Source organism: Xyrauchen texanus, chromosome 21 (assembly GCF_025860055.1).
Source record: "Xyrauchen texanus isolate HMW12.3.18 chromosome 21, RBS_HiC_50CHRs, whole genome shotgun sequence".
Taxonomy (NCBI): domain Eukaryota; kingdom Metazoa; phylum Chordata; class Actinopteri; order Cypriniformes; family Catostomidae; genus Xyrauchen; species Xyrauchen texanus.
The window spans coordinates 33,508,268-33,536,099 of NC_068296.1; the positions used below are offsets into that span (position 1 = coordinate 33,508,268).

Sequence of the window (27,832 nt, forward strand, 5' to 3'; positions counted from 1 at the left end):
GGATGAGAGAAGTAAATGGTAAAAAAACAAAAAACAGGTAAGAAACATTTTTATATTTCTTAAAACATTGCTAGTGAAGAGGTGACACAATAGGTGGCACTACATGAATAAGGTACAAAATAGGATATTACATTTTCAATATATGAAATCTGATTTCAGAAATTATATATATATATATATATATATATATATATATATATATATATATATATATATATATATATATTTTTTTTTCTTTGTCAACAAAAGGTTATTGAAAGGGGGTGTGTAACATTCAGCCTCCGGAGCTCAACCTAAATATTATTGTTTCAGCTATTATTTTATTAGCTGTTATATTTTAAAGCCTTTCATATGAGATTTGTGATTTTTGCAACCCTGTTACCAAAGTTTTCCTCCAAAAACTGTTTAAAACCCTGATTTGTGTTATGTTATTTTTTTGCAAATAAAATGCTATAACAAATCCTGAAACTGGATTAAAATATATATTAAATTAAAACAAATAATACAAATAATTTAAAAATATATATTTAAAAAATAAAAATTAATTTTAATAAAATGTATAAAAATTAAATAACCTACACCAGAATGGGTAACAAGGTTGCATATTTAGTTGTAATAAGCTATTTAAAAATTTTATTTATTATTATTATTTTTCTATTTATTATTTTGGGGCGGCTATGGCTCAGGTGGTAGAGCGGTTCGGCCACTAATCGCAGGGTTGGCGGTTCGTTTCCTGGCCCGCACGTCTCCACATGCCGAAGTGTCCTTGGACAAGACACTGTACCCCAAGTTACTCCCAATGGCAGGCTAGCGCCTTTCAATGCTAGCGTCATTGGTGTGTGAGTGTGAATGTGTGTGTGTGAATGGGTGAATGGGACACAGTGTAAAGCGCTTTGAAAACCGCTAAGGTTAAAAAGGCGCTATATAAGTGCAGACCATTTACCATTTATTTTGATTATTTATATATTTTTTCCCATATAAGCCAGTAGTGGCTAGCAATTTTGGGATCAAATGTTGGTTCATAGTTTCCCATAAATTAGAAGAAAATTGTATGTTGGTCTTTTTTTTTGCAATAACCTTAGTAACATGGTTGATCTCGACAAATACCTACTTTTAATGGTATGTTAATCTTATGTTAGAAATCAATTTGGCAAACATGTGGTATATAATAGTTCTCAATCCAATTTTTTTTTTTTTAAATAAATGGATCACCAAAGTGTTCTATATTCTTAGAAAGTGCCAGGTGCACTTGAGTTCAGAAAACATTTACATGTATTCTTTTCTCAGGGCCCCAATGCCTCTGTTACACTAATCTCCATTCAAATAAATGATCCCCCCATCACTACAAATCAAGCTACTCACTCATTTATTTTTGTCCAACACTGTGTTCAAAGCAAAAGCATCCATCAAGACCTCAAACAAATGTAGATACCACTCGTTACTCCCAGTGCCCAAAGTCATCCAATCTCCATCCTTTATGGGCTGCCAATTAGCAATTAACAAGGCCCGCATCAAAAAGGCAAGATGTGTGTTTGTGTCAAAGCGTGTCAAAGAGTGCTGATAGTGGGAATGAGGTTTGTGGTGAGGGTTGATATGACATGAAGAGGCTCTTTGAAACCACTCAGTCAGTTATCTCCATTAACGTTTACTCACTATTAATGCTATGCCAGCACTCTCAAAGGACGCATGTGAACATGATATACAAAAACTGGCTTGAGAGTTAACAAGCCACATCAGTAGAAAAAAACCCTGTGCTTGAGCCAAGCAGCTCCCTTTGCTGGTTTAATGGAAACATATCAACACTTCATTTCTAATTAGATCTGCAATCAGTGGGAGCGTAACCTACCTCTCTAACGTGATACTCCTCTTTTGATTTTGCACTCCAACAGACACACATACAAACGCCTATACACAACATGTTTGTTTTTAACCTTAGCAGATTCCTTTGAGAGGGGTCATTAAATTCACAAATTGCTGTGTGTCTAAAAGGAAAAGAGCAGCTTGTTCATTCTACCTAACAAAGAAAATAATATTTGAAATGAACGACTACAAAATATTAGCAGCTTAGCTAAATTGGTAGCTCTAACGTGCTGCTCCTTCTGTTGTGGTGAAAGCTGGTCAATACATTTCAAGTGCACTGAAGGTTTGAACCAAGCATATATTACTAACAAGACCTGAAGCAGTCAAGGACAAAGATGATTTCACTCAAGGGGTTCTAGGGTCATGAATAAAATATTGCTGAAACAACATCCATTTACACCTTAACAGATGCTAACCATGACAGCACCTTTGATTGGTAATATCTCACCTCGTCAGGGCTGATAGTGTGAAGAAAAGTCTAGTAAAAAAAGATACCTATTTCTGTGCTCCCTATCATGATATATGTGAGCAATGAACCTGCTGTTTTGCATTTGACTTCCTTGGTTATAGAGTAACCTTGTGGTTGTAAAGTACAGTATGTTAACTAATCACTTTTATTAGTTTAAATTAATAATTTCTTTGTGGCTCAAGTAATTTTCGTACTCATTCATGAAAGACAAGCAGGGGTGTGTTTCCCAAAAGCATCGTTCCAAGCAAGTTCCATTGTTACCCACATAGTTCAACGATTTGGTGTTTCCTGAAAGCATAGTTCCAACGAACATTCACAAACAGCTTTGCGAAGATGTGTGGTTGGAACTACAGCACTCAGAAACAGAAACATAGTTCCTCGCTAGTTTGCTATATGGACATCATTTGACTTTGCTGAAGCTTCAATATCTTTAATTCCAAACATACAGTATCTTTCATTATGTCAAGACTTTGACCATGTGGACAAGCACTTAAGAAAACTGCTAATTCCAGGGTTTTGCAGAAAGCTGCGTTCAAAATGTATTGTAAATACAAATGCAGCCATTTAAGGGATAAAAGGCTGTAAAAAGAAAGCACTTTCACACACATGGCTTATGTGTCCATGTTAACGCATATGTGCTGTTATTTATATTTTTTTGAAGAGTTTGCATGTGTGTATGTGCTTAAGTGCGTCGGGGGAACCCCAAAGTCTGATGTAAAGGGAAATCCTACTATTGCAGCGCAATGCATCTGTCGCACTTACATAGTGCATGACACTTTCCTGTCTTCAGCAGCTTTCGCGCTTTACACAGCTTTTTGGAGTGTGTAAACGAGCTATTATAATTTGATATTTGCATTATTTATTACTCCACCCACTGCGTATCATTAATGACAGCATAAAATGCAACATTCAATACAAATTTCAGTGTAATCATTTGAGAAACCATTGTTACGTAAATTGTCGCTTTCAAGTTGAATTTATGTTAATTTGTTCGCAAAACCATTCTTAAATTGTCACATTCAATACAAATGTCTTTTAATGTGTTCAAGAAAGCAAAAATGCTGTGTTCGTGTTTCATAAATAAGGCCTTTTGTCATATGAATGTGATAATTTATGCAAGAATGATTTTTACAAATAATATACAGAGAAATACTTTCTGTTATTATTCTTAAATAAGGCCAAATTAACCCTATGTTTGTGAATGAGCTCTTTTTACAGGAAATCTGTGCTATATTTATATGGTCTTAACTGTCAGCCTAGAGTAGTGGTCGTGTTACCAAAGACGGTGAGGTTGACCGTGTTCTCTCTGTTGCCTGCTGGGAAGGTGGTGTACTCGCAGATATAGGCCGCCTCATCAGAAAGCCGTAGGCTGTTGAACACAATGGTGGTGTCCTCGAGAGAAGAGGGGGTCCTCTGGCGTACGGCGGGATGCTTAAAGCTCACACGTTCTTTGAAAGGGGCTAAAACTGATACTCCAAGGGCTGGGTTAGCAGTGGCAACATTTTGTTTGGTGCCATTTATGAGCTTTTGCCAGGTGACCTGAGAGATCTTCACCGGTGGCTTACTGTTGATGAAGAGACAGCGCAGCTCGACCGTATCTCCCACAAATCCAGACTTACTGGGGTCTGTCTGCACCGACTGCCCGTTGCCTGCTGCGGAAACAAAAAGAGGAAGAGGAGAGGGACATTAAAAACAAATTAACCAATCAGAGCAGAGTATGGGTGTCAACGATTGATTAATGCACTCTACTCACACTAAGTACTTAAACTTCTACTTAAAGTTCTAAGTTGGAATGAATATCCAAAATACTTTACGATCCATACATTAAACTTTATTTAGAGAAAGAGTAGTATCTATTATTTTTTTATATATAAACATTATTATTAAAGATAACACTTGACACTTGTTTTTTCGCTACAATCGTATCTTAGAGGTAGACAGATACAGTATATTGGTTTTACCAATATATCAGTGCCGAACAGCAAAAATCTATGCCGATCGTTTTTACAGAATTTCATAATTTCAAAATAAAAGTCCCCTGTGTGTTTCAGGCTTGTTTAGACTTAAAAGTTTCTTGTTATATATCAAATCTTGTTTATTTTTTCTGGTTATTATTAGGATTTTGGTTGGACAATAAACTGCATCTGGGATTTTATTCATTTTGGACTCTTGTAGCCTCTAAGCCTACAGCCGTCATAGTAAGGAAAATATAAGGAACTTTTTTAACGTTCTATAAATATATTTTAAAAACTATCGGCCAATGAATCGGTTATCGGCCTTTCCCATCATCTTAGGTATCGGTATCTGCAAAATCCACAATCAGCCATCCTCTATCATGTTTGACAAAATGACTAGTATGCACAATCAAAACGACTACGTCCAAACATCGCATGCTCAACAAGTAGAACTAATTACGAGCATAGCAGCAGTTTACAGGTAGCATAACGTCTTCAAGAGCTGCGGATGCAGACTTTCCATGCATATGTTATGATGGCAGATACCCCCCCAACCTCCCACCCCCGTCTTTTGATTTTGACTGCCAACCCTCCCACACCACTCCATCCTAATGATTTCTCATTGGTAAACATCACTGTGACAGCCTCAAGCACCTATTAATGAAAACAATGTGGGATCCAGTCTGAGTGTGCCCACAATGATAGCACTTCAATTAAGCTACAATATAACAAGCTGCCAATTATTAGTAAACAAACAACTTTTCTATTTATCCTGCAACCTGTTAACATGTTTGAAGGTATTCAAGGTCAAAAAGAGGATGCTTCCTTTGCCCCCAGTTGGAACAACATTAGCTTTGTCTCTTTAGCTAACCCTGAATACAACATGGCCCCATAGTCATACGCTACCGCATGCCTGTGCGACTTGTTTTGGCAGGCCCCTGGTCATTTATTTCTGCGTTGAACTTTGTATACCCCTCTAGCTGAGACTGATGTGTCAACACTTGAACACCTCCTTTTCTCCATTGTTTCCTCTCTGTCTTAGTTTCCTTCAGGCTGATTATTTATAACTTTGTCTAACTCAGAGTAGATATTTTTCTCCTTGCCATCAGGTGTGCTGTGCTGCCCTATTAGGCCAACAGGGCAGCACAGCACACCTTACAGCACAAACACATACTAAACCATCTAACTTTACCTCCCTCTTTCCTCCCTCTCTCTCTTATTTATGACCAACAAAAGTGGTAATTACCAGCCACTGAGATACCTTAGGAAAGAGGAAGTAACTCTGAACTACTGTGCTTAATAATGCTACCCATAAAATTTAGGAATACTGCAGGGGGAAATAAAGAAAATAGCAGGAAACAGAGGGAAAATATGCAGTCACTAGGAGTGAGTCCAATAGTTTTACAGGCTTATGGTTCAAACCATTGTAACTGTGGAGAAAGGAGGAGTGTGTTCAGTATATAACTGTATTGCATTGTCAGTGCTATCTTGTTTGGTACACAACAATATCATATTAGCCAGTGAGCTAGCTAGCGGCTACTGAACCTCATCGCCAGTTTTCATGACAGCAGGGCTTTGTAGCAGCTAACCTGCTAATACTTCTTAACAGGCTGTTTTATTGTCCAGGCCTAGTCCAAGGCCAAGTATTTATAAGTGATCAGTTTCCCACTGTTAATGGTTTTCTTAAGCCCTTTTAAGAAAAGTAGAATAACTGGTTTGAGAAGAGGCCTGTGGGCACCATCAGTCATCAGTCATCAGTGCTAAACTAAAAACAAGTGTTTAAATGCTAAGTTCAAGACTGTAGGTATTTGAAAGAGAATCTGAGGAAAGTTACATTTGTAAAGAAACTGATAGTCTATAACTAATCAAATCTCATGACCAGTGGGGCTGAAACTAGCCATTCATCCAGAGAGAGATTGAGAGAGAGCTCAGAGAGATGCAGGAAAAGTGTGCAGTGTTGTCCACACAATGCACAGAGCAGTACCTGTGTGTTTGTGTGAATGTTTAGAAATGTATGAAGGTTGGAAAAACAGACATTTCAAGGTCATCACTGTTCAAAACTCATCAAGTTTTCAGAGACCACGTGGTACTGACCTTGAATGAAAAGGTATACACTTGAATTTCCTTGATGTCTTTCTCTGTTTCTTGTTTTGGTTTTAGGATTGTGTTTTGAAAGAACATAAAAAATAACACCCAGTGCCCACATGGGAACTCTTCGCATATTTATATTTTCTGAAGAAAATGTGAGTTGCGCTTCTTCACATCTTTATATTTTCTGAAGAAAATGTGAGTTGCACTTACCAGTGCAAGCGTGTTTGAGAGTGTTGCTATGTGGTTTCTTAAGTGTTCTGAGTGGTTTTAGCATGAGGCTATGCAGTTACTAAGGTATTCTGAATATATTTAACACGTTGCTATGCAATTGCTAGGGTGGTATGTTTGGATGCTATGTGGTTACTTACTGGCCATAGTCGACAGAGCCCACCCCAAGTCTGAATGACTTTCTGGCCTCTATATGTCATATGTCGCTCCTTCAAAGCAAGTTTCTAATATTTTGTTTTAAGAAAGAAGTCAGATTGCTTAGTAATAACACACATCTCCTTAAAATCATGACTTGTTTTTGAGTTATAATTCATGTTTTGCCTTTGCAAACACCAAAAAAGGGAACCAGATGGTGATGGTGCTGTTTTTCTAAAGATGTACACCAAACACTTAATTTCATGTTTACTCAGGTCTGTATGGATGAAATATTTTTGACCAGAGTGTATAGACCCATCAGCAGGGATCATGAGCAGACAGATTGATTGACTAATTGAGTATGACAGGGAGAAGGCTGGCAACTATTCCACAGCTACATTGAGGAACACCTGTGTCCTTGTATACCTCGGTCTGAACCTTTTTTGTCTGCATTTACTAGTGTGGCAGGGTCAAAACACCCTGTGAAGAGCCAATACAGTTGACAGCTGGCCAATGGAAGTAAGAGAAAACATCCACAGCAGACCTATGGGGAGAGACTATGAAATATTTGATTGAGAAGCTGGGACAATTCTCAAAGATGAACAGTAAGAGCAACATGGGAACTATATCCTACTAGCTGTCTCTGTTGAGTCCATTTAAGACCACCACAAATGAAGATCAACCTCTGCTTTTGGAGGACCTGGGCAAAACAGGGTAATTATATGGCTTCAGACTCCAAATCCTCACACTGAGGAACTAAGGGCCTCTGGTCCCTCTACACCCTGTTACTACTCCTCCTCCTCCTTCACCACCTCTGGGTTGGAGGGGTCTTCCAAAGAAAGTAGGAGATAGACAGTAATTATAGCCTGCACACTGGCATTGAACAAAGGAGGGTAAATTAGAGAGAAAGTCTGAGAGAGTTTAAGCACATCTTTGAACAATAAAAAGAAGTTGCTATGAGACGGAAGTATGAACAAACAGACTGCATGGGGGACAAAGGGAGAAAGTTGTCATTGGCACAATGGTGTACAACAAAGATAAATAAAAAGTTGCACCAATGTTAATGACGAAAGTGAAGTAATATACAAAGGAACAAATCCTGAGCTCTTACAGCATAATCCAACGGAACAGCATTGACCTGAAAAACACATCGAAATGCCTGTTCCTGAAAAGTCTCTGACTCTTAAAATAATGACACAGTCTTTGTGAAATATTGTACAGAAAACACTGAAAAAAATATCGGAAATGTGTAGTCTTGGTGGTGAGAATTGGTGCTTTTTACCTTATAGTGCTGATGCCGTAATATATTATAGATTATTGTAAGAGTGAATAATTTGTTTTCCTTAACTGTTTGTGTGAGCACAGACATTTCCAAATAAAAGTCAGTGGAGTATTTTGCGCTTGTTTATAGTTTAAAATTCTGTGCAATGCACCAATTTGTATTTTATCTGGTTGTTGAATCTGGAAATTAATTTAATTGGGACTCTGTGTCAGCAGAGCCTGTCAGATTTTAACACATTCAATAAATCGATTAAAAAATTATCGCCCGATTAAAACCTTATCAGATTTTTCCACCATCTTAGTTATCAGTATTGACAAAATACAATATAGATTGATGGTCAATATCTTAGTTACCTTAAAACTAATTGATTCAAACAAAACTTTGAGTATATTTCATATTTAAAGATTTGGCAAATCTATAAAAACGTTCATTGAAGAAGCGTGGTATTTCGTAAACAACTTTGTTTTCCAATCAGACCCAGCATGGCCTTACTCCCAGAAGTTTCCAAAGGCCTGTCAATCAGATTTAAACTAGGGGTTTTAGCCAGTTCTTGCCATTTTTGAGTGCAATATGTATCAAACAGCCAGTGTGGATTGTGGGTTGTCCGAAGGTGTGCATTATGAGACTGAGACTATGACTATAGTACCAGGATATTTCAGTGCACATGAAGATTCCAGGTCGCACAACTGGGCAGAGAAGGGTATTTAACAAAACTTATGTTATGTGTGATTCGTTAATCAACAAAATGTGTGATTAGTCTCTCAACACTGACACTTTCAGAAAGGAATTTGGCGAGACTGAGTATGTAGGGAAAAAAGATAAGGGTGAATGTGGTTTTCCTACAGAAGGGCCTATTCTGAGTCTGGAGATCGACTTTGTTTTGGTACCATGACCACATTACCAGGGACCTCTGGAAAATGAAATACATAAAATACATGTATCGCATACTAAAGACTAACTATGCCTTGGGCAAAGTCTCTGAAGTCAACGCTGTTTGCTTTGGTTGCAGCAAACTGACAACCCTTTCTAATTTTCAGACAAAAAGCATCCCTCACAGCAATTTAACCTTATTAAAGCATTTATGAAATAGCTGTAATTTTCAAATCGATGTTCCATTGCAAATGCAACGAGTACATTATTGGCACCACGAAGGGAAATGGGCAAATTGCAATTGCTGCTTATTGCAACTTCTCATGATGGACCATGCTTTTTGGGATGAAATGCGGAGAGGTTGGTGATAGGGACTGCAGCCACTGCGACTAGTCCGCCTCCTGTAAGACATAGCATCAATGTGGAGGCACACTCCGAACAGAGCTATCATTCTCCGGGACGACAGACTGACCGGATCCACTTCCCTCACCAGGCACGAGGCACAACATTGGACCTTTCTTCAAGCCTCAGAGAAAAACTATGGCATTCTGCCCATCTCATTAAGTCAACTGCAGAAAGGCCTGTTTAGAGAGTCTAGAAAATACGCCCCATTGTGTGCTGGTAATCTAATCGCAATCCAAGTCCTTCAGAAAGAAAAAAGAAGATTTCAGCTTTGACGGAGAGACTACAATGCTTAAATGATGGAGAGTAATGATAGGCTGCCTTCCAGCATGTCCCACACACTGTGGGTGCATTGCATCACTGTATCAAGTTACTATCTAAAAACAGTGAAGAGATTAATTGGTGTTTCTGAGTAACGTTGCAATCAAAAAGGAGAATGTAATAAATCCAACAGTTGGCCATGCACGTACAACTCCATACAAACGTGTTCGTTTGTGATTGCTTGCACATATTTTTGTCTATATGTTGCGATGTTGAGCACTGCCTATCCCACTACGTACACTGTTGGTTGATTCTTGTTTTACCAGTTTCCTTCATCTACTGTGTCAGCTTTCGCTAATATTTACCTTCAGCAGTAACTCGCTGCAACAGATGGTCAGCACTACAGCACTACCTGCACTCTGCTCTAACATCTTTGAGCATTAATGTTCAAGCTTCACACACTTTTCCCCTGAATAACACTTTTCCTGATGGACCATCTACCATCTGCTTGACTGAGGCTGAGTAATTTATTGAACCAAGCATCAAACAGGAAGTTAGAACTACTTTTACTATACTATTTAACAAACAGATTGGCACACATCATTAATGCACCTCAAGGTGCCATTCAGACCAAACATGCTATTGCGCTTAAAAAGTTAAAAGCAGCACATCAAATGAAACAGAACCAGCCTGATCTCCTGAATTACAAAATTAAGTGTCTGTGGTAAACTGTTTGCAAAATTACATAACATGGCTCCTTAAACACAGAGTTTTAAAATTAAGGTTCTTAAGGTTAATGATGTATCAAGATTTAATTGAACAAACCCAACCTCCATACCCTCAACGTTGAACCTAAACCTAACCGATAGTGTCATAAAAAGCAAATACGTCATGAATAACTCAATTGTTGAAGCAATCATGTCATTTTGTGGTGTTTCTATGACACTTTGAGCTCACATGTGGACTTGCGTGCTCTTTAGGACTCATATTCTGGTCCTTTGCATCGCAACATGCAACACTATCAGTTGAGCTATTAGAATAGCATTCTGAGATTATATTCTTCTCACCACAACTGTACAGAGTGGTTATCTGAGTTACTGTAGATGCTTGAACCAGTCTGGCCATTCTCTGATAAACAAAGTATTTCCATCCGCAGGACTGCCGCTCACTGGATATTTTTTAGTTTTTGGCACCATTCTGAGTAACTTCTAGAGACTGTTATGTGAAAAATCCCAGGAGATCTGCAGTTACAGAAATACTCAAACCAGCTCTTCTGCCAACAATCATTGATGCTCAAGAAGACAACACACTACTATATGCATACTATACTTTATGTATTTATCTGTAATGTTAATTCTGAAGTGCATTACTAAATTAAATAATATTTTATCTGTTATATTTGTATAAATTATAACAGGGGTGTGCACATTTGAGACAAAAGGGAATGCAATCTTCTCAGCAATATATTCTGTTTATTAAACCTCCAATTAATAGGTTATCAGCTGTCTTCCTTTTCTTTGGCTTTCTATCTTGTTTCTGAACAGCAATCTAAATCAAGCAATTCTGTAATTTGGCAATAAAACAGCCATTTGGCTCCAATATTTCAGTTTAGGAGTCAGTGGCTCCTAAGTCATTTTTTTAGTCTTTAGATCTGCCACAGGAAGACACTGATCACATAACCATATGTTGCTTCCTTCCATCTTTGACTATGCATTGAACCCACACATGGCAAGTGTCCAATATAATGGAGAATGGAGCGTTAAGGCCCATACCACCTCCCCTTTGAGAGCAGTTTAAAGGCGTCATAAAAATGTCAAGGGGATGCATCAGCATGCCTGTGTTCTACTGTTGTTGTTGTTTTGTTTATTGATCCAAATAATTTATTTGTATACTTAGACATTGTCTGTCTAAATCAGGGTTCCCAAAAATTTCTATGACTTTTCTGTCACTTTTACTAACATTTGTTACATAGAGATTGTACTAGGAAAAAGCCATTCCTAGCCAAATAAAGAGTTGAGCATAACTATACCAATGTATATGGGTACATGTGTTTAAGTATATTTTAGTTTAAAATGTAATAATGACTGGTCACCATTTCTTTAAAAAATAGTTTAGCCATTTTATATAATCTTTTTGCCTTCACTAGTTCATTTTAAATGGCCCTGTAGAGTGACAAATACATTTTTAAAAGTAGTGTCTAAAAGTAGTCAAAAATCTGCATGCATAATAATAACAAAATAATTAGCAACATCAGTTTTAAAATAGTTTTTGATGGAGTACAGCATGTCACATGCAACTTTCCAGAATCATTTCATGTCGACTAACCATATTAACTTGCACTTGAAATCCAGGTTTCTATTGACATGGGTACCCAATACTACAATCAATTAAATAAACAATACAAAGGCCATGTAAGTTTTGCTAGTAGTTCAAAGGGCTTCCCAAAATAGGTCAACGGTAACTTTTTAAACATGTAAACAAGGACATCATCATGGTTTCGGCAGGGCTGAGGAAAAAAGGAACAAAAACAATATTTGTCGGCACTTGCCCTAACAGCCGATGACATCATCCTGACACGAGAGAGCAAAGCCACCTGTCACTGTCAGTGAGGAATCATGGGCCATTAAGGTCGACAAAACCCACGTAGTTAATAATTATATAGGCCAACAAAATGACTACACAGAAACTTTCCTGCTTATTTGCAAAATGAGGACAGAAACAAGGAATCAGAGATAAAAAGATAAGGAAGCAAGTCTCAGCTGCCACATATTACATAAACACATGCATAAATGCATAAGGGAGTTTTACAAAGAACAGTATTCAGCTAAAATATTGATGTCACCATTCAGTAGAAAGCTTTTGCTGTGGTACACAAAGAAGACTGACAGCTTGCTTTACTATGTTTATTTTTGCTGTTTTTGGAGTATGTATAAACTTGTGAGTGAATCCATCTGCATATTTGTTTGGGTGTGTAAGGACAATTTTGTGGACAATACGATGACAGTGGGTCAGCTTCAAGTAAAGAAAACATCTATAAAATAATTTAAACAAACCGAGATGCTTTAATGAGCCATGGCTTCCTGTGGATAACAACACAAAAGTCGCCACTGTATCTCAGTGGGAGATTTACATTTACATTTATCCATTTGGCAGATGCTTTTATTCAAAGCGACTTACTGTGCATTCAATGTATATATTGTATCAGTTTCTGTGTTCCCTGCGAATCATACCCATGATCTTGGCGTTGCTAGGGCTATGCTCTACCAGTTGAGTTAGGATTCACAACCAAGACACAACCATAACAACACCACCACCATAAGCAGAAGGCAGTGAGTCACAGTAATGCGTAGCAGATTAGAAATAATGGATAACACATAATTCATCTTTTATTGCACAGATTGCCAGATAGACAAACCCACAAGCCTTAAATGATCAAGAGTTGGTAATTTTTCAATAATGCAGCGATTTCCTCCGGCATAAAATCAATAACAGCTGTTAGATGTCTTCATGTGAGAAATAGCTGATCAATAAATAATGTGGCCATGGCCATTACCGGTGAGCCATAAGTAATGGATTACATCTTAGATGGCCATTGTCTGGGATTATTAGCTTTGGGTGGTACTGGTGTGGGATGGAGACAAATTGAAGTGTTCAGAATCAAGGAGAAGGTGAGAGACAAAGAGAGTAAAAGAGTATTGTATACAATTGGAGAACAGTTAGCAGATTATTGCTTTGTAGTACTGTATTAAGTTTAAAAGAAATACAAATTGTACGCAACAATGCAATGCAACACAAACACTCAGAGCCAATATCAGCATTATCTGTTGCTGTGTATATGAGTCTGGGTTTCGTCTGCTGTAGAAACTGTGGCCCCAGTGCACCTTGGGCTACATTGTCTACTCAGCAAATCCTGCAGGAAAAAAAAAAAACTATTTCAAGCGCAGCCAAAAACGGCACTGGGGAATACGCTAAAGATGGCCATGCAAGACAAATCCTCTGCCTGCCAATCATCTTCAATGGCCAAAACATTAGTATGGAAAAGTTCAAATCCAGTGTGTTCACACGAAAAAGTCAAGATAAGTGCATTGATGCAGTAATGGAATAAGTCAACTGAAATATAACGATTTTAATAGTGCACGTGAACGAGCTGGCTACGTGATGCCAGGTTTGAATGTGTATGCACAAAATCACTTGCCAAGAATTCTTTAAAAGCAATTAATGAATTGATTAACAATCTAGCTATCCTATCTATTTGCTAACCATAGTTCTTTAGACATTTTGTTCTGGAAAAGTACTATGGTAATATTATGGTTATTGTAAATATCAATGTACATGAATAAGCACATTTTTGATACTTGATTATTTGCTGGATATTTGGCCATTTTGACATTATTGGCATTGGTTGATAACGTATAACATATGTTATGGGAAGTTGTTTTCTTTTGTCTATTAATCGACAGCCTTGCCAACAAAACATTAATCAAATAAAAAATTATAAATATCCATAAAACTGAACTGAATGATCTTTAACCAAATTCAATTAATAAAACATAAATTTTAAATGTAATAGTTTAAATATAAAAAAAAATATCTAAAATGAAATGTAAATACATTCATTTAAAATGTGAATACATTAAGTATATTTAAATAAACAAATGATTAATTATATTTTGTAAAAAGTAATGCTTGATTAAATTTTATGGAAATTTGTTATGAAATTAAAAATGTGTAAATCTGAAAACAAATGTTTTTGAAAACATTTATATATATATATATATGTGGCAAGCATGCTCTACAGATATTGGTTTCGGCATCGGCCATTACAATCGGTAAAAACATACCTTAAAGAAGATTTTTCTACCTGATCTAATCCTTAGTAGTTTTGTTTGTGTTTCAGGTTGATTCAATTGTTAAAAAATTTTTTTTGACTTGAATCATTCATTTAGATGTTACCACATGAAGCAAATTTTTTTTAGGTTAACCTTTTTCAATGTACATTCAAGTTCCGTGATTTTACCATCTGATACGTTCCCTGTATCATGGAATCACCTATGCAATTCTAAGGGAAGAGAGTTGAAAGAAAATAAAAAATTGTGACATTCAATACACCTGTGCCATTAACTAGCACTTGTTGTTAAGGCCATCAGATGACTTAATATGCGATAAGCTTTCTAGACTCCCCGGGTTGCTGCAACTAGCAGTTATGTACCCCCCTTCCAAGGAACTCATTTAAAAACAAAAGAGAACAGATAATCAATATTTGATGTGAGGTGCTTGTGAAATCATCAAGCCCCCCTCTGCATCTTTCTCTGATGAAAGAGTTTTATGAAGATTTCTTAGAGTGAAGTCATGTTGAAAGATTCATCCATTTTTAATGATTTAAAAAAAATAAAAAATAAATGTCCATCTAGCATCAAAGTGCATGATTAATTATCATGATTTTAAACAGGGCAGTATAGCGGAAACAGGGCAGTTGGGCCTGTGGGCTGCATCGGTCTCCCCCTACTATGTCTCGTGCAACAGAGCAGATTTATCCATTAACATGTTCGGTTAGGAATTCACACTATTGCTGGGGGGGTTAGTGAGAGACACTCAACTACTCAGAAATTAACACATACATTTAGTATGTGACCAGCCAGTGTCATCATCTGATATCTAGCACTAGACAAGAGCACAGAGATAGAAAAGTGGAAGCACATTCGCTGCTAAAATAAAATAAAATAATATTGAATTCATTATTATTTTACTTGTATTCTAGTAAAAATATCTAAACATCATTAAAACAAGATACATTTACACAGGAAACAATATTTCTTATATTAAGACTTGTATTAGAGACACACCTACTTAATATGGTTCGATATCGCTGAAAAAATGACAACATTTTAAAATGTCATTTTGATTCTCAAGTACTTCTTACTCAAGAAAACTAAAAACAATCCCATCGAGATTTCATCTTGGATTTTCTACAATCTTAAGGGTTTACCATTTTAAGGATGTCTATATATTGAAGTTGATGCTGGTAATGTTGTGATCGATAATTATCACTTCCGCAAGCACTTTGCTAATTATGGTGAGACTTCATATGTGGGTTCACACAAACATTTGGCCTGACGTAAATAATATGTATTCTCTAATTATTTCATTAAAAGAGAAAAGTAAGGGAAAAGGGTGGAAAATAAATCGATCCTTGTTTCTAAGGAGAAATCCAAGGGTATGGGGGCTGTACTATTTCCATGACCATGACCACAGTGTTTCTTTCCAATGGCTCTTTGGTAGCGTTCCATTCTCCACACACAGCCCACGGAATGCTCACCACATCTCTCAAACTCCTTTAGTCGCCAGTGCATGTGCTACCCAGCTGGGTCGAGGGACATCCATCCCCCTCCTCCAAAACTTTACCACACATTTTCCCCATATCTACACATGAATACACACACACACACACACACACACACACACACACACACACACACACACACACACACATATTTACTTAATTGCATAGTGAGTCCAAAACACACCAAATCCAAGTCCAAGATTCAGTTTTAACTTTCTCTACAATAGTTCAATATAGCCTTGAAAGTTTTATGTTTTAATCGAGGAAACCTTCCAGAATTCTGTCAGTTTATTTTTGCCAGACTGGAGATTTTTATTCCAGGTCACACATCAAAGAGTAAAAGAAACCCAATCCAAATGGCACATCATCTATCTTAATGTGTGTCCTCCCGTCAAAAGCCTTCCTTGCCAAAGAAACCCAACAGTCTGCGGTGTGATGGTTGGAACTTGATATTCGGATGACATTTTTCTTCATTTTTTATTTTTCTTTAAAATCTCAATGTATAGCTTTGTAGTCATCAAATAAACAACTGCAATGTAGAACGCAGTGAAGAACTATTCTGATACCATCTATGCAGAATCAAGAACATTTTATGTCAAAATTCAATCTCAGCTTCTTGTAGAACGGCCATTACTCCATGGAATTGGTCTCAAGTGTGGAATTGGTCAACATTATCACACTGAAAATTGACAATTAAAAGCTCATGTACCTTGAAGTCAACCCCATATGGCTGATTTACTCACAATTGTCATCCCCCATCAGATATTTTTGCATTAATTCACAAGTGAAACATTTCCTGTTGGCTGTTTTATACCAATTATAACAAAATATACAACTCACATTCGGCACTACCCTATTGACATTTCAAGCAGAAAATGGAGCTTGCACTTGCCCATATGCTCAACAACACTTTCAGCTTTGGCCACTTGGACATTGATTCTAATTTCGATAAGAACAAACCGATTTCATCTAAAAAAAAACATCTTACCTACTGTTTCCAAATTGTCTGAAATGGTGTACTGATTAAAAATATGGAGACTTAAACAGTGAAGCACTTTTGGCTTCCAATTAAATGAAAAGTATCTGGCTTGGAGATGAAGACATGAACCACAAAACCACAGGTTGAGGAGAAAGTCTGAGAGAGGCGAGGGGGTGGAATGAGTAAAGTCGTTCACCACAAGATCTCAGATGCCCATAGATGTATACTGACATGAAGGCCATGTGTTAGTAGAATTTGCTTATGTATCCCTGTACAAAGAGCTGCTAAGAACCATACAAGGTTTAGGTTCTTACAAAATAGAGTGTGGTAAAGGAAAGGAAAATAGTGACGGTAGTTCCTCATTACTCCATCGTAAAAGCAGGCCTGAGGTAATTGCTTTGGTTGTCTGAAAGCAACAGACTGGGTGGGCTCAAAAGGGATGGTCTCAGATGGAAAACAAGGAAATGGACTTGTGGGATTATGCACTGGGGCCAAAATCAAAGGTTCTTGAGGGGTATATGAACCCCTCTGTTCCATAAAACAACTAGATTACAACAGAACACCATTAAGATGAATCAGACAGCATGCTTTCAGCTTCATTTGAAGTCTGGCTTTGAGATACAGGGATGTGAAAAGAAAAGACGAAATGTTCCCATGTTGATAAAGGGTACAAGATGAGTAAAGATTTAACTAAGGCTACGGATAATTGAGGAGTTCAAGACTGTTTCAACGTAGACACATTGACAGTGCTTCTAGCAGCTCTCTTCATTAATTGCCATCAAAGCAGCCCTATAATTACCCGCTGTTTCAAAGATGTTCTGTAGTTAAACTTCAGACTGCGTCAAACCGCCCGACCCACATGATGAATGCAAACAACCCTGTACGACTATTGAGCCATTCTTAAGAGGTGAGACAATTTTACACCAATAGAATCTGCTTTTGGCTGATACCTTTGATAAAGAAAGAACGGTGTAAATATATAAATAAGTCTAGCTGACATAGCGCAATAGTTCATTACTATTGATCACAGACCCTGAAGCGAGCGAGAAAAGGGACTCAAAGGGAGATTCAACAACTCAATTAGCTCAGATTGAAATTAGTGTCACTCACTGAACCTCGCGAGCGAAGGAAAACCACTCTGAAGAACTAGAAACCGGGTACTTTCTTGCCAAATGCGAGCGGAGCAGCTTAAGGAAGCCACACAAACTTGCTAGCAGCAAAGAATTAAGCTGATCTTCATTTCCTCTCAAAGAGCACACTGTATTCTGGTGGAAATCACTCACACGGGCCAGATGCTTCCACTGGAGCAACAAGTGATTGAATTTGAATAGCGAAAAATTTTTGCATATAATAGCGGCTCATTTCAACAGCTGCCAACATGCTGTACCAACCTGAAGAATAAAAAAGCAGACTGTGTCTGCCAGTACAATCATCACACATTTGCAATTACGTGGGGATAATATAGCAATTTCTTTCTTTTTTCACTCTCAGCTTTTGCAAAATGTACCATTGTTTGGTTTTTGATATGGCAGGCCAGGACATCTGTGTTAACACTGAAAACAAACTTTTTTTTTTTTACTCAGTACTTAGATACTCTCAATTACTTTTAGACAGATTTACTACAAGATTTGAATCATAAGTGTCTTTAGCTTGGGATTGTAAGTACACTGGTTGCACATTTGTTTTTCATGCAGCCAGCAAAGACAATGCAACACATATTAATAAGTATTAAATTGTCTCATTACCTAATTATAGAGTAGGTCTCATTATTTATAATAATATGTGGGTAAATATATATTTATTTTGCAGAGGGACTGCAGATTCATTAGATTCTTCCTCCTAGAGAACACATTGTTAACAGACATTACCAGGCACAAAAAATCTATAGTTAGACATTAAAACTAAATCGACCAGATTACTCTCTATTCTCTACCAAAGTGGAAGCTGGCATGCTTTGAAAGGATTGACAGGCTCTCAGAGAGAGCTGATTAAAAGCTTTAAGGTCAGAGAAGTGGGACAGCCATTGAGTGAACACCTGTCTGGCCATACACACCATCAACCCAATGCATTGCAAGGTATGATCTCCATCGCTGCACGATCAGAGACTGCAATAACACGGCCCTGCAACCCCCTAACACTATACACACGCTCACGGGTGACAGCCATGCCTAGCATTCACTGAAAGTGATGTATACTGCCACATACTGCCTCCAAAAAGGATAAAACAGCACCATTAAAGTTCATTAAACTATATTTCACACCTTCCGAAGCTATATAATAGCATTGTGTGAGGAACAAATCATTTATGTCACTAATTGCTAATAATCTTCCACTTCCATCAGTCACAAATCTCAAATTGTGTTCAAGGAAAAAAATAATTAAAAAATAGCACTTTAGATGCATGTCTTCAACTATGCGAAACACCAAACTTAAGCGTAAACACGTGATTGCAAATTAGATTTAAGAGATACCACAGAGAAGATGTTGGTCTAATCCTAATACAAAACTATGTTATGGCTTCAGAAGAATTAGAATGCATCTAGTGCATCTAGTGTACATGTCATATAGACTAATTTAATGGTGCTTTTGAAGCTTGGCATTATAAATTACCATCCATTTTCATTGTTTGGAAAACAGAAGCTCTGACATTCAGCTTCAAGTCTAATTTTGTGTTAAACAGTTAAACAGTTAATATCAAAGTGATGAGTAAATGATGAAATGTTTGTGTGTGTGTATGTATATATATATATATATATATATATATATATGAAATGTCCCTTTAAGTCTCTATCCTGTCCTCAAGTCAAAGATAATACAGCGCAATTGACATTCTCATTGGAGAAGGTTTTCTATTTTTCTTTTAAAACAATGGAAATGAAGCATGATCAGCGTGAGACAGCAACTGTAACAATCCAGACCCAAAATGACTGAAAAATGTCCATTTACTGGCACCAGTCTTAGATTTCTTTGAACTCAGCCAAACCCCAAGCTGTCCTGAAGTGCACTTTTAAGTCAGTTCTAAAGTGCACAAACGACCATGAATTAAGAGTGATTCATTTGTAAAAGCACATATATTAATGCAATGCTTCACCATGTGCAATCAGGAAAGAGTAGGCTGTTTAAGCTAAGAGGTGCTTTATTTTTATAGGAAGAAAGACACACTTGCTCAATCCTTTAAGAAAAACATGGCAGCCTTTAACTGAGCATGAATCGGCTTGACTGTCACATTTATACTCACAGTTGTTGAGCAAAACTTAATTTGCTTGGAGGCATTTCTTAGAGATTAGCAGCATTTTGAACAACACACAAATGTACTGTATAGGCCAATGTAGTTGACATAACATGTCAAGCTGTGAAAGAACAGTGTGACGTGCTATACTTAATCTAAAACTATTTAAACAGCATTTTTCTACATATTTTTGCAGATTTTATGACCTTATATTAATTGAGAGAATATGGAATATACTGTATGTAGTTTTCTGATTACTGATCATCAGAAGCAAATTTTCAGGTTCCCTTTCCAATAACTTGTGAACATTAAGGTGTCAATATACTGTAATTACAGAGAAATCAAATAAAACAAAAAACACACATAATTTTGAACTAAATATGGCCAAAAAGGTGTTTTTGTGTTTGCTGGGGTTCAGCTTGCCAGCAAAAACTTTCAGGAAAACTTTGTGATGGCTGTTAAACACTTTACAGTCAACATGAAGTGCAGAGCTGCCTTTTATAAACACATCTCTGCAGTAAGACTGGTGTTTTTGTTTAGTTTTTTTTAAATAAGTGTAAAAAATGTTTTTTTTTTTTTTGTTTGTTTTTTGCTGACAAAATTCATATTGAAATACAATAACAGAGTGTAACCGGTGTGTATATTATGGCCATGTATAACGTGCTAGCATTAGCATTAGCATTACTGCCATAAATGAGGATGTAAACATGACAAATTCAACATTCTGCTGACTTCAACTGCATTACTGCATATATGACTAGGGCTGCAACTAACGATTATTTTGATAATCGATTAATCTAACGATTAAAACAGTTTTAACAGTGTAAAACAACTTTTGAGATGAGGGTTGGATTTTCTTTTGGAAATGAAAACAGTATGCATAATTATCAATAATGCAAATAACTAGATTTTTCATTTGTTTCTCAGAGAAGTGCTGGCTGATGCAAAAGTTGCCGCCACAATGCTAACCTATTTTGGTTGGTTGTCAGAGCATTGCAATGCAGTTGTTGACATGTTCTGAATGTCTTTTAGCATGTTTCTGTATTCTGAGTAATTGTTATGGCATTATTAGATGGTAGCTAAAATGTTTTGGAAGGTTGCTTGGTGGTTTATTATTGGCCCTAGTCAAAAGAGCCCACCCCCAAGCCTCTCATTTAATGTAAGTCTATGGGATTGTTTTGTATGTTTTTTATCTGCCAGGTGAAAATCGTTAGTTTCAAACTTTACTACTTATGGTTAAAGTTAGGGACTGGAACAAACCTCTATGTATGAGCAATAGTAGTACTGATGCTTCCCTTAGCAAGTACTTCTAATAATAATCTGTCAAAAAAAAGTCCCTCATCATTTAGCCAGAGCAAAGGATCCTACTTTAACCTCCCCGGAACACGTCTGCAATCTTATTTCCTCCTTCAAAGCCATTATACGGCTTCATCTTTTTTTAATACGTAATACTCCTCTGTACAATAGGAGTGATGTAGTGTGACCTTGGAGATAGGCTCAGAGCTCATCTGCACTGTGTGGATATTCTATCGGGCCTGGTGCACATGGCATGCTGCCAGGTGTTGCCAGCCAACGGACTATCTCCTGTTCTGCAAGTTCGGAGATCCTCTCCAATCCAGCGCAGTGGCTCAGCCTGTCTGTCCTGATACGATTAATGAAAAAACACAGTTAACCGTTGTGCTCTCATTGCTTCCTGGAAGCTTGACCTTGCTTTGATTATTTTCTCACATTGATAAAAGCATGCATTTGAAAACAGATAAAATGGCGCCCAATGTGCCTTTGCCAAATTGGTACACAAACAATTGGGTCACAAAAAAGATTTGACTTAAAGGGATGGTTCCTCCAAAAATTCAATGGAATTAACTTGTGTTCCAAACCTGAATTACTTTCTTTCTTCCGTGGAACACAAAAGGAGATGTTAGTCTTACAATGAAAGTGGAAGGTGACTGAGGCAAACATCTCCTTATAGCCTAACACAAAAACAATATCTTCTTCAATACCTCTTTCATTTATAAAGTATTTTTTAGACACGGCATTTCATGCAATTTTCTCAATATCACTGCAGAAGATGAAGTACAATAAACCCAGTAGCTTTAAGTCTATGTATTTATTTTCTGCAAATCCAATGACGTAGACTGCAACCAGGCTGCAGTGCGCAAAATTCACTGTTGCCTTATATGACGTTTTGTGTTAATATTTATTTTCAAAATCTTTCTGATATACTGGCTTTGTTGACCCATCTGACACCTCTGTGGGAAACTGATCTCAAGGCGGCGAGACATGTTGGTGTTTGTGTATTCTGAGAGACGTGCTAGTCCATGCAGCGAGAAGTGATAATGATGTTGCACCCAAACACATCTTAACCTTGGACAAGTAGCTACTGTTGACGTCCAAATGGAAACCTATGAAGACGCCTCTCTCTCTTTACCTCTATTCGGTTCACATCGGTTCAGTCTGGTTCTGGAAGTACACATACCAATAATTTTCTACATTGGGGAATTTAATTTGAACAATAACTTATAAACCATTCAAGGCAGATCTACAGTAAGCTCAGAGGTTGTTGATTGATCATTTATGCCTCTGCTGAAGCCATCAGTCCACAATACTTCAACTAGCATACATTGAAAAGTGTGTTTAATAGTGACATTTCTGGTGAAGAACTAAACTACCCATGATCCTGAGGGAGAACCAATCAGAAAATGGCGGCAAACAAAGCTCATGAAAAGAGTTCTGCAGCGACCGCTCACTTCCATGATGCACTGTAATTGATTTTGACCATTAAAATACTTGCCGGCTTTTTATGGTAAAAAGCAGCATGGACACTCTGCTAAATATTTCCTTTTGAGTTCCACTTCAAAGATAAAAGTTTTAGAGCATCATGAGGGTGACTAAACACTGGCAGATTTTTCATTTTTAAATGAACTTCCCTTTAATGGTGTACACAAATAGAATGCTTATCTGATACGACAGTTGTTATAATCAAGTCTGGCAAAAGCTTTTCAGTTTGCTCTTTTTGCACCATGTTGCCATGGCACTATGTATATCAGATTAAGATGGCATGTCCATGAATCCTCATCTGAACTCATTTGCATAAGAAACAAGTTTATGAATCGAATTAACTGCTTCTAGCAGCACTACAGCTGTTAATGGTGGCAGAAATAACTTTCACATGGCAAAATCATCTCCAAAAACGGGCATGGACAAACCTATCCTCACAGAACCTTGTCTGTTTCACAAAACACTCTTAGAAGAAAGGTTAATGTTCAACAAATCTGACATTTGGTTTGCTTTCACATCATATTATCTCTAGCCACAAGGTATGTATTTGTACATGGCGGAGTGTAAATGTAAGAATATTTGTTTTAGTTTTGGAAGAACTTAAGTCTTGGGCATTAAACAAGTGATAAAGCTCCATTTGTTCCCATAACTATTGCCTCTGTTTAGTCATGTTTATTCTAGCACGATGTGGCATGGATGTTCACACAAACTTGACTGATGAGGGGCTGAATTAATCCCTTTGTGTATGTTTCATGAAGCCCTTCAAAAGGGTTACCCACTGTTACAGTCTCAACAAAAAAGCAGCTGTCACTGAAAAGCAACTTATTCTACAACTATGAATTCTACCCAATTTTAAGCAAAACATTTCCAAACAGAGAAACTGTCAGAAAAAAGGTACCGTGCTGGTATATTTTTGTTGCTAGAAAAACCAAACATATCCACATACATTTAAAGGTAAACAACAGGTCCTTTGAGCATAATTATGGACCCAGATTGAGTTATACATCCTTTATAAGCGAGTCATAAATGAGTTATAACTAACTAGATGTACAAAAAAAAATTCCCTTGACGGTACCACCCTAGTGATGGACCTTGTAGGTTAAAAAAGTGAAAATGCATTCAAAATGAAGAAGAATTAAAGAAAATGTATGAGTGTTATTCATAAGGACGTCATCCTTTCCTTGATGTTTTGGTGTTAATTTGACAGTCTTGATATTCTTGATAGCCTAATTTATTTCTACTGGTGTCTAATGTTTACCTATGTCTGTTTATGTTTTGTCATATATTTTTTTATGCGGTTTCAAATTCAATTAGATTTTTTTATTCTATTGCAAATTGAATAGATATTTAAGTGTAAGCAAAACTAAAGATACAATTTAGTACTTTTTTTGTGTACAGAGTGTACAGCACAAACACCAGTTTACAATTATAATTAAGACTTGTTTGTGCATATCCATAATTCATGAATTGTGCTATTTTATTATATTTTTCCCCTTAAAATATTCAAATATTGATCAAAAGTAACCGTTTATGCTGCTGTGTGGAAAATGTAATTGTTTTCCCATTAATAACCTGTTTATATCCCCAAAACAGGCAGTTCTTTCAGTTACAACAATCCAATTATTAATGCTCCTATTTAGACAGGAAAACAGACAAATTATCTGCACAAATTGCTTGATTTGTCAAATACTACAGCTTTAATATTAAATATGCAGACAGCAAAACAAAAAGAATGCTGATGAATATGTATGTGGACTTCCTAGCCACGCACCCGCTTCATTCAGCCGAAATCAAGTGAACCTTATAGTGACCTACTTAGAAGAATGCCAGAAGACAAGGCCATCTCATGTTTTTTCCTCTAGCAGTCTAGTGAGGCAGTCTAGTGAGGCAGAACCCACCCACCCTTTGCCGTATGGGAGGGGGCGGAGCAGTCCTCGGGCAGCTCAGGGTTTGGTTGATTAGCCCTGTGAAGGGCAGGGCGACTCTGGCCTCCCACACTGGACTGAACTGTTGCCACAACTTCTGTTGTTAATGGCGTGTCCCACCCCTGCAGCGTGAAAGCAGGCCCAGACTTGAGCAGTCCGATGCTTCTGTTTCCCTAACCCATGTGCATTGCAACACTCCGCTTGGCTGGTGAACTGTGACGAGACCAGGGCTCCAAGGTTGTTTGTGCCGCAGACCGGCCAAACTTACAAGGCAAAGGTGACACTTAAACTCACCAGCCCATTCTGACCAGATGGCAGCTGTTTCTTTAATCAACAAAGGTCTCTACAGATGATACTCGGCTTGCACACCTGAGAAGTCACCTGTCAGGCATTCAGGAGTAATACAATGCAGGTGTGCCAGGAAGTCGCTGATTTAATGTGAGTAAAAGGTGAAACATAGCATCAACAACAAGCACAAACATGACTTTTCTTAGACGCCCAGAAGCTCACAACTGGAGGGCTGCTCTGATCGCACTCTTCTCAATAATTGTCTCACAAATGACACATTGGTTTCCCAAGAAGAGGGCGCAGTGGTTAAACCGCAAGGAAGCTGTCCATTCTGAAATATCATGAGGTAGCATTTGCAGGGCTTTAAGCCAAAATGGCCATTTCAAAAAGACTCGATTTTAAAGTCATGACTATTACTCTCCACTCTTGAATAGTGCTGATGAAATTGTAGTGTGTCGGTTTGAGCTTTTCTCGCAATCATTCCTCAGTGTATTACTCAAAGACCCTATCCCGCAAATGCCTGGGCCCCTGATTCTGGGAGGGAGGGGAAAATGAGACCCATAAAGCCCCCGCTCCTCTATGGCATCACTCAATCGCCTCTGAAAACAGTAGATCAATGAACCCATTGTGCTTTTTTTTTTTTACTGGCGGTGGAGCAGTTGTAAAAAAAAACTTCACAAACAGACAGCGGGAATGGCTAACAAAGTCTCAGGGGAGTTATCGTGGCCTCCACTGCACTGGGCCTACATGAGAGAACTGCAGGATAGTTCATTACAAACACAACGCAAAGGAAATGTCAAAAAACACAAAACACTCAAGACACTCCATTCAATGTGGGTGTTGATTCATACCACTCCTCAGTTTTTGGGAAAATGTGGTCAATCACAGTGTACTCTTGCAAACAACCATAAGTCTAACTTGATCATATGAAATTTCATGAGTCTCAGGCCATGTCCACGCTAATATGCTTTCATCTGAAAATATGCTAATTTAGCCGTTTACGCCTCTCATCCATACTAGAATGGATTTTCCTCCACCGAAAATGGAGCATATATTGAAAACACACTCCTTTGTTGCATACTTTGGAAAACGTTGATGTTAGTAAATGGAAAATGGCAAAATGGATTAGTGTAGATGTGGCCTTGATGGCCATTTACAATCCTCTAAATGTTCCTCACTGTTTACTGTGCACTGATTTGTAATCCAAATGTTCCATTTTTACATTTTTTAATACATATTTTAATACTTATGGTGAATGATTCATCAGTGCACAATATCTCAAAGGGGAAAAAAAGCGTTCATAAATTACTCATTAAAATGTAATAACTTGCTCCGCCTTTACAAACAACTGGTTCGGCTGATGTCGCCTATAGGCTCGAATTAATGGCGAACAATAGTTAATTAGGCACTGTTTAAGGCTACTGTTGTAGGTAATGCAGCCATTCTAAAATCTTTGAGATTAAAAACATTAAACGCTGCGCAATAAAAGCAAATATTTCTGAAAACAAATTTCTGATTCCGATGACAGCAAACTTATATTAAGGTTTAACCCTGTTCTGGTGTGGAACACCCCCTTTTAACAAAACAATAAATTCCAGATGGAAAAATCCAGTCCCACCACTTTTCACAAACCAATCTATGCCATAAGGATAAATCAAGTACCGCCCCTATTTTTCCATATTCTGATATTCTGTTTCACTTGGAAATGCATCACATTATGAATGTAAAATGGGATATGAATGCAGTTTCATGTTGACTTTAACAGATACATTCATTTCAAGTGTATAGAAAATTACAGCCTTGTTGTTTTGAGAATACCAACATTTAGAGACAAAAACTTCTGAATAGACGTTGTGTGCTATTTTGATATCAGAATGACCTTTTGATGGAACAGTGGACACAAATTCAAGGCTGAACGGCTTTGCTATATTTTGTCGAAAGAGCATTGCCTTCCCGATCTCTTTCCGAAAGGTTTTAATGCCAGTTGAGTCACCAAAGTCTGGAGAACATCTGCATTAATATGAACAAGTCTGGGAGCCCATGTGCAAGGATGCTTTTTGCACTCCCTCACTGTCTGACAACAGTCTCACTCCATGACCTTCAAGCTGTGGTCTCCTGAGCTGAGGAAGAGAGAAAGAGAGGGGGAAAGGGTGAGAAAGAGAGAGGAAGAAGGGGAGGGCACAGGGTACGACGTGAGGGGGAATGACATGGAGCATGCTTAAAACAAAACAGGAAGAACTCCATAGTGTATGCCTTGGGCTGCTGTCAGGGGTCTTACCTATGGTCTAATAGGCCTATTGAATATTCAGAATATATTCATCATGATTTTGCTGGTGATATAACATTAAGCCACAATGTAAATATCTTGAGGATTTTTACATGCTTTACATTAGATTCATTAGATTACCTAATGTCATTAAACTAGTTTTGTGATATGTCGCAACCTGAGGGTATGCGAATGTTAAGACAAATATTTTCTTTTCTTTTTTTTTATTAAGCTTCATCAATTCCTGTAATTCAGATCAAAGTGTTTCAATTAATAATTGTCCTACGTCTTGAGGTATGTGTGCTTTATGTGCGCCTTAATAAATAATTTAGTAATATTTAACTTAGAATCATAGAATAAAATAGGGATATAGGATTTCCTTTGCCTTTAAAAAAATTTTAAAGAAATTTTAAATATTTGCAAATACAAGAAGAATGTCTCTCGTTATGGTCAGCTTAATATAATTATTATTAT

At 37.4% G+C, this 27,832-nt stretch overlaps 1 protein-coding gene across 2 annotated transcripts in view; it reads right to left on the minus strand.

Moving 5' to 3' along the window:
• Positions 1 to 27,832, minus strand: part of LOC127661927 (nectin-1-like) — a 296,333-nt gene that overhangs the window by 209,998 nt on the left and 58,503 nt on the right. For both annotated transcript variants that reach the window (XM_052152890.1, XM_052152891.1), the window contains exon 2: positions 3,607 to 3,981. In XM_052152890.1, coding sequence (XP_052008850.1) covers positions 3,607 to 3,981 — 375 coding nt within the window. The remainder of the gene's footprint in view (positions 1 to 3,606; positions 3,982 to 27,832) is intronic.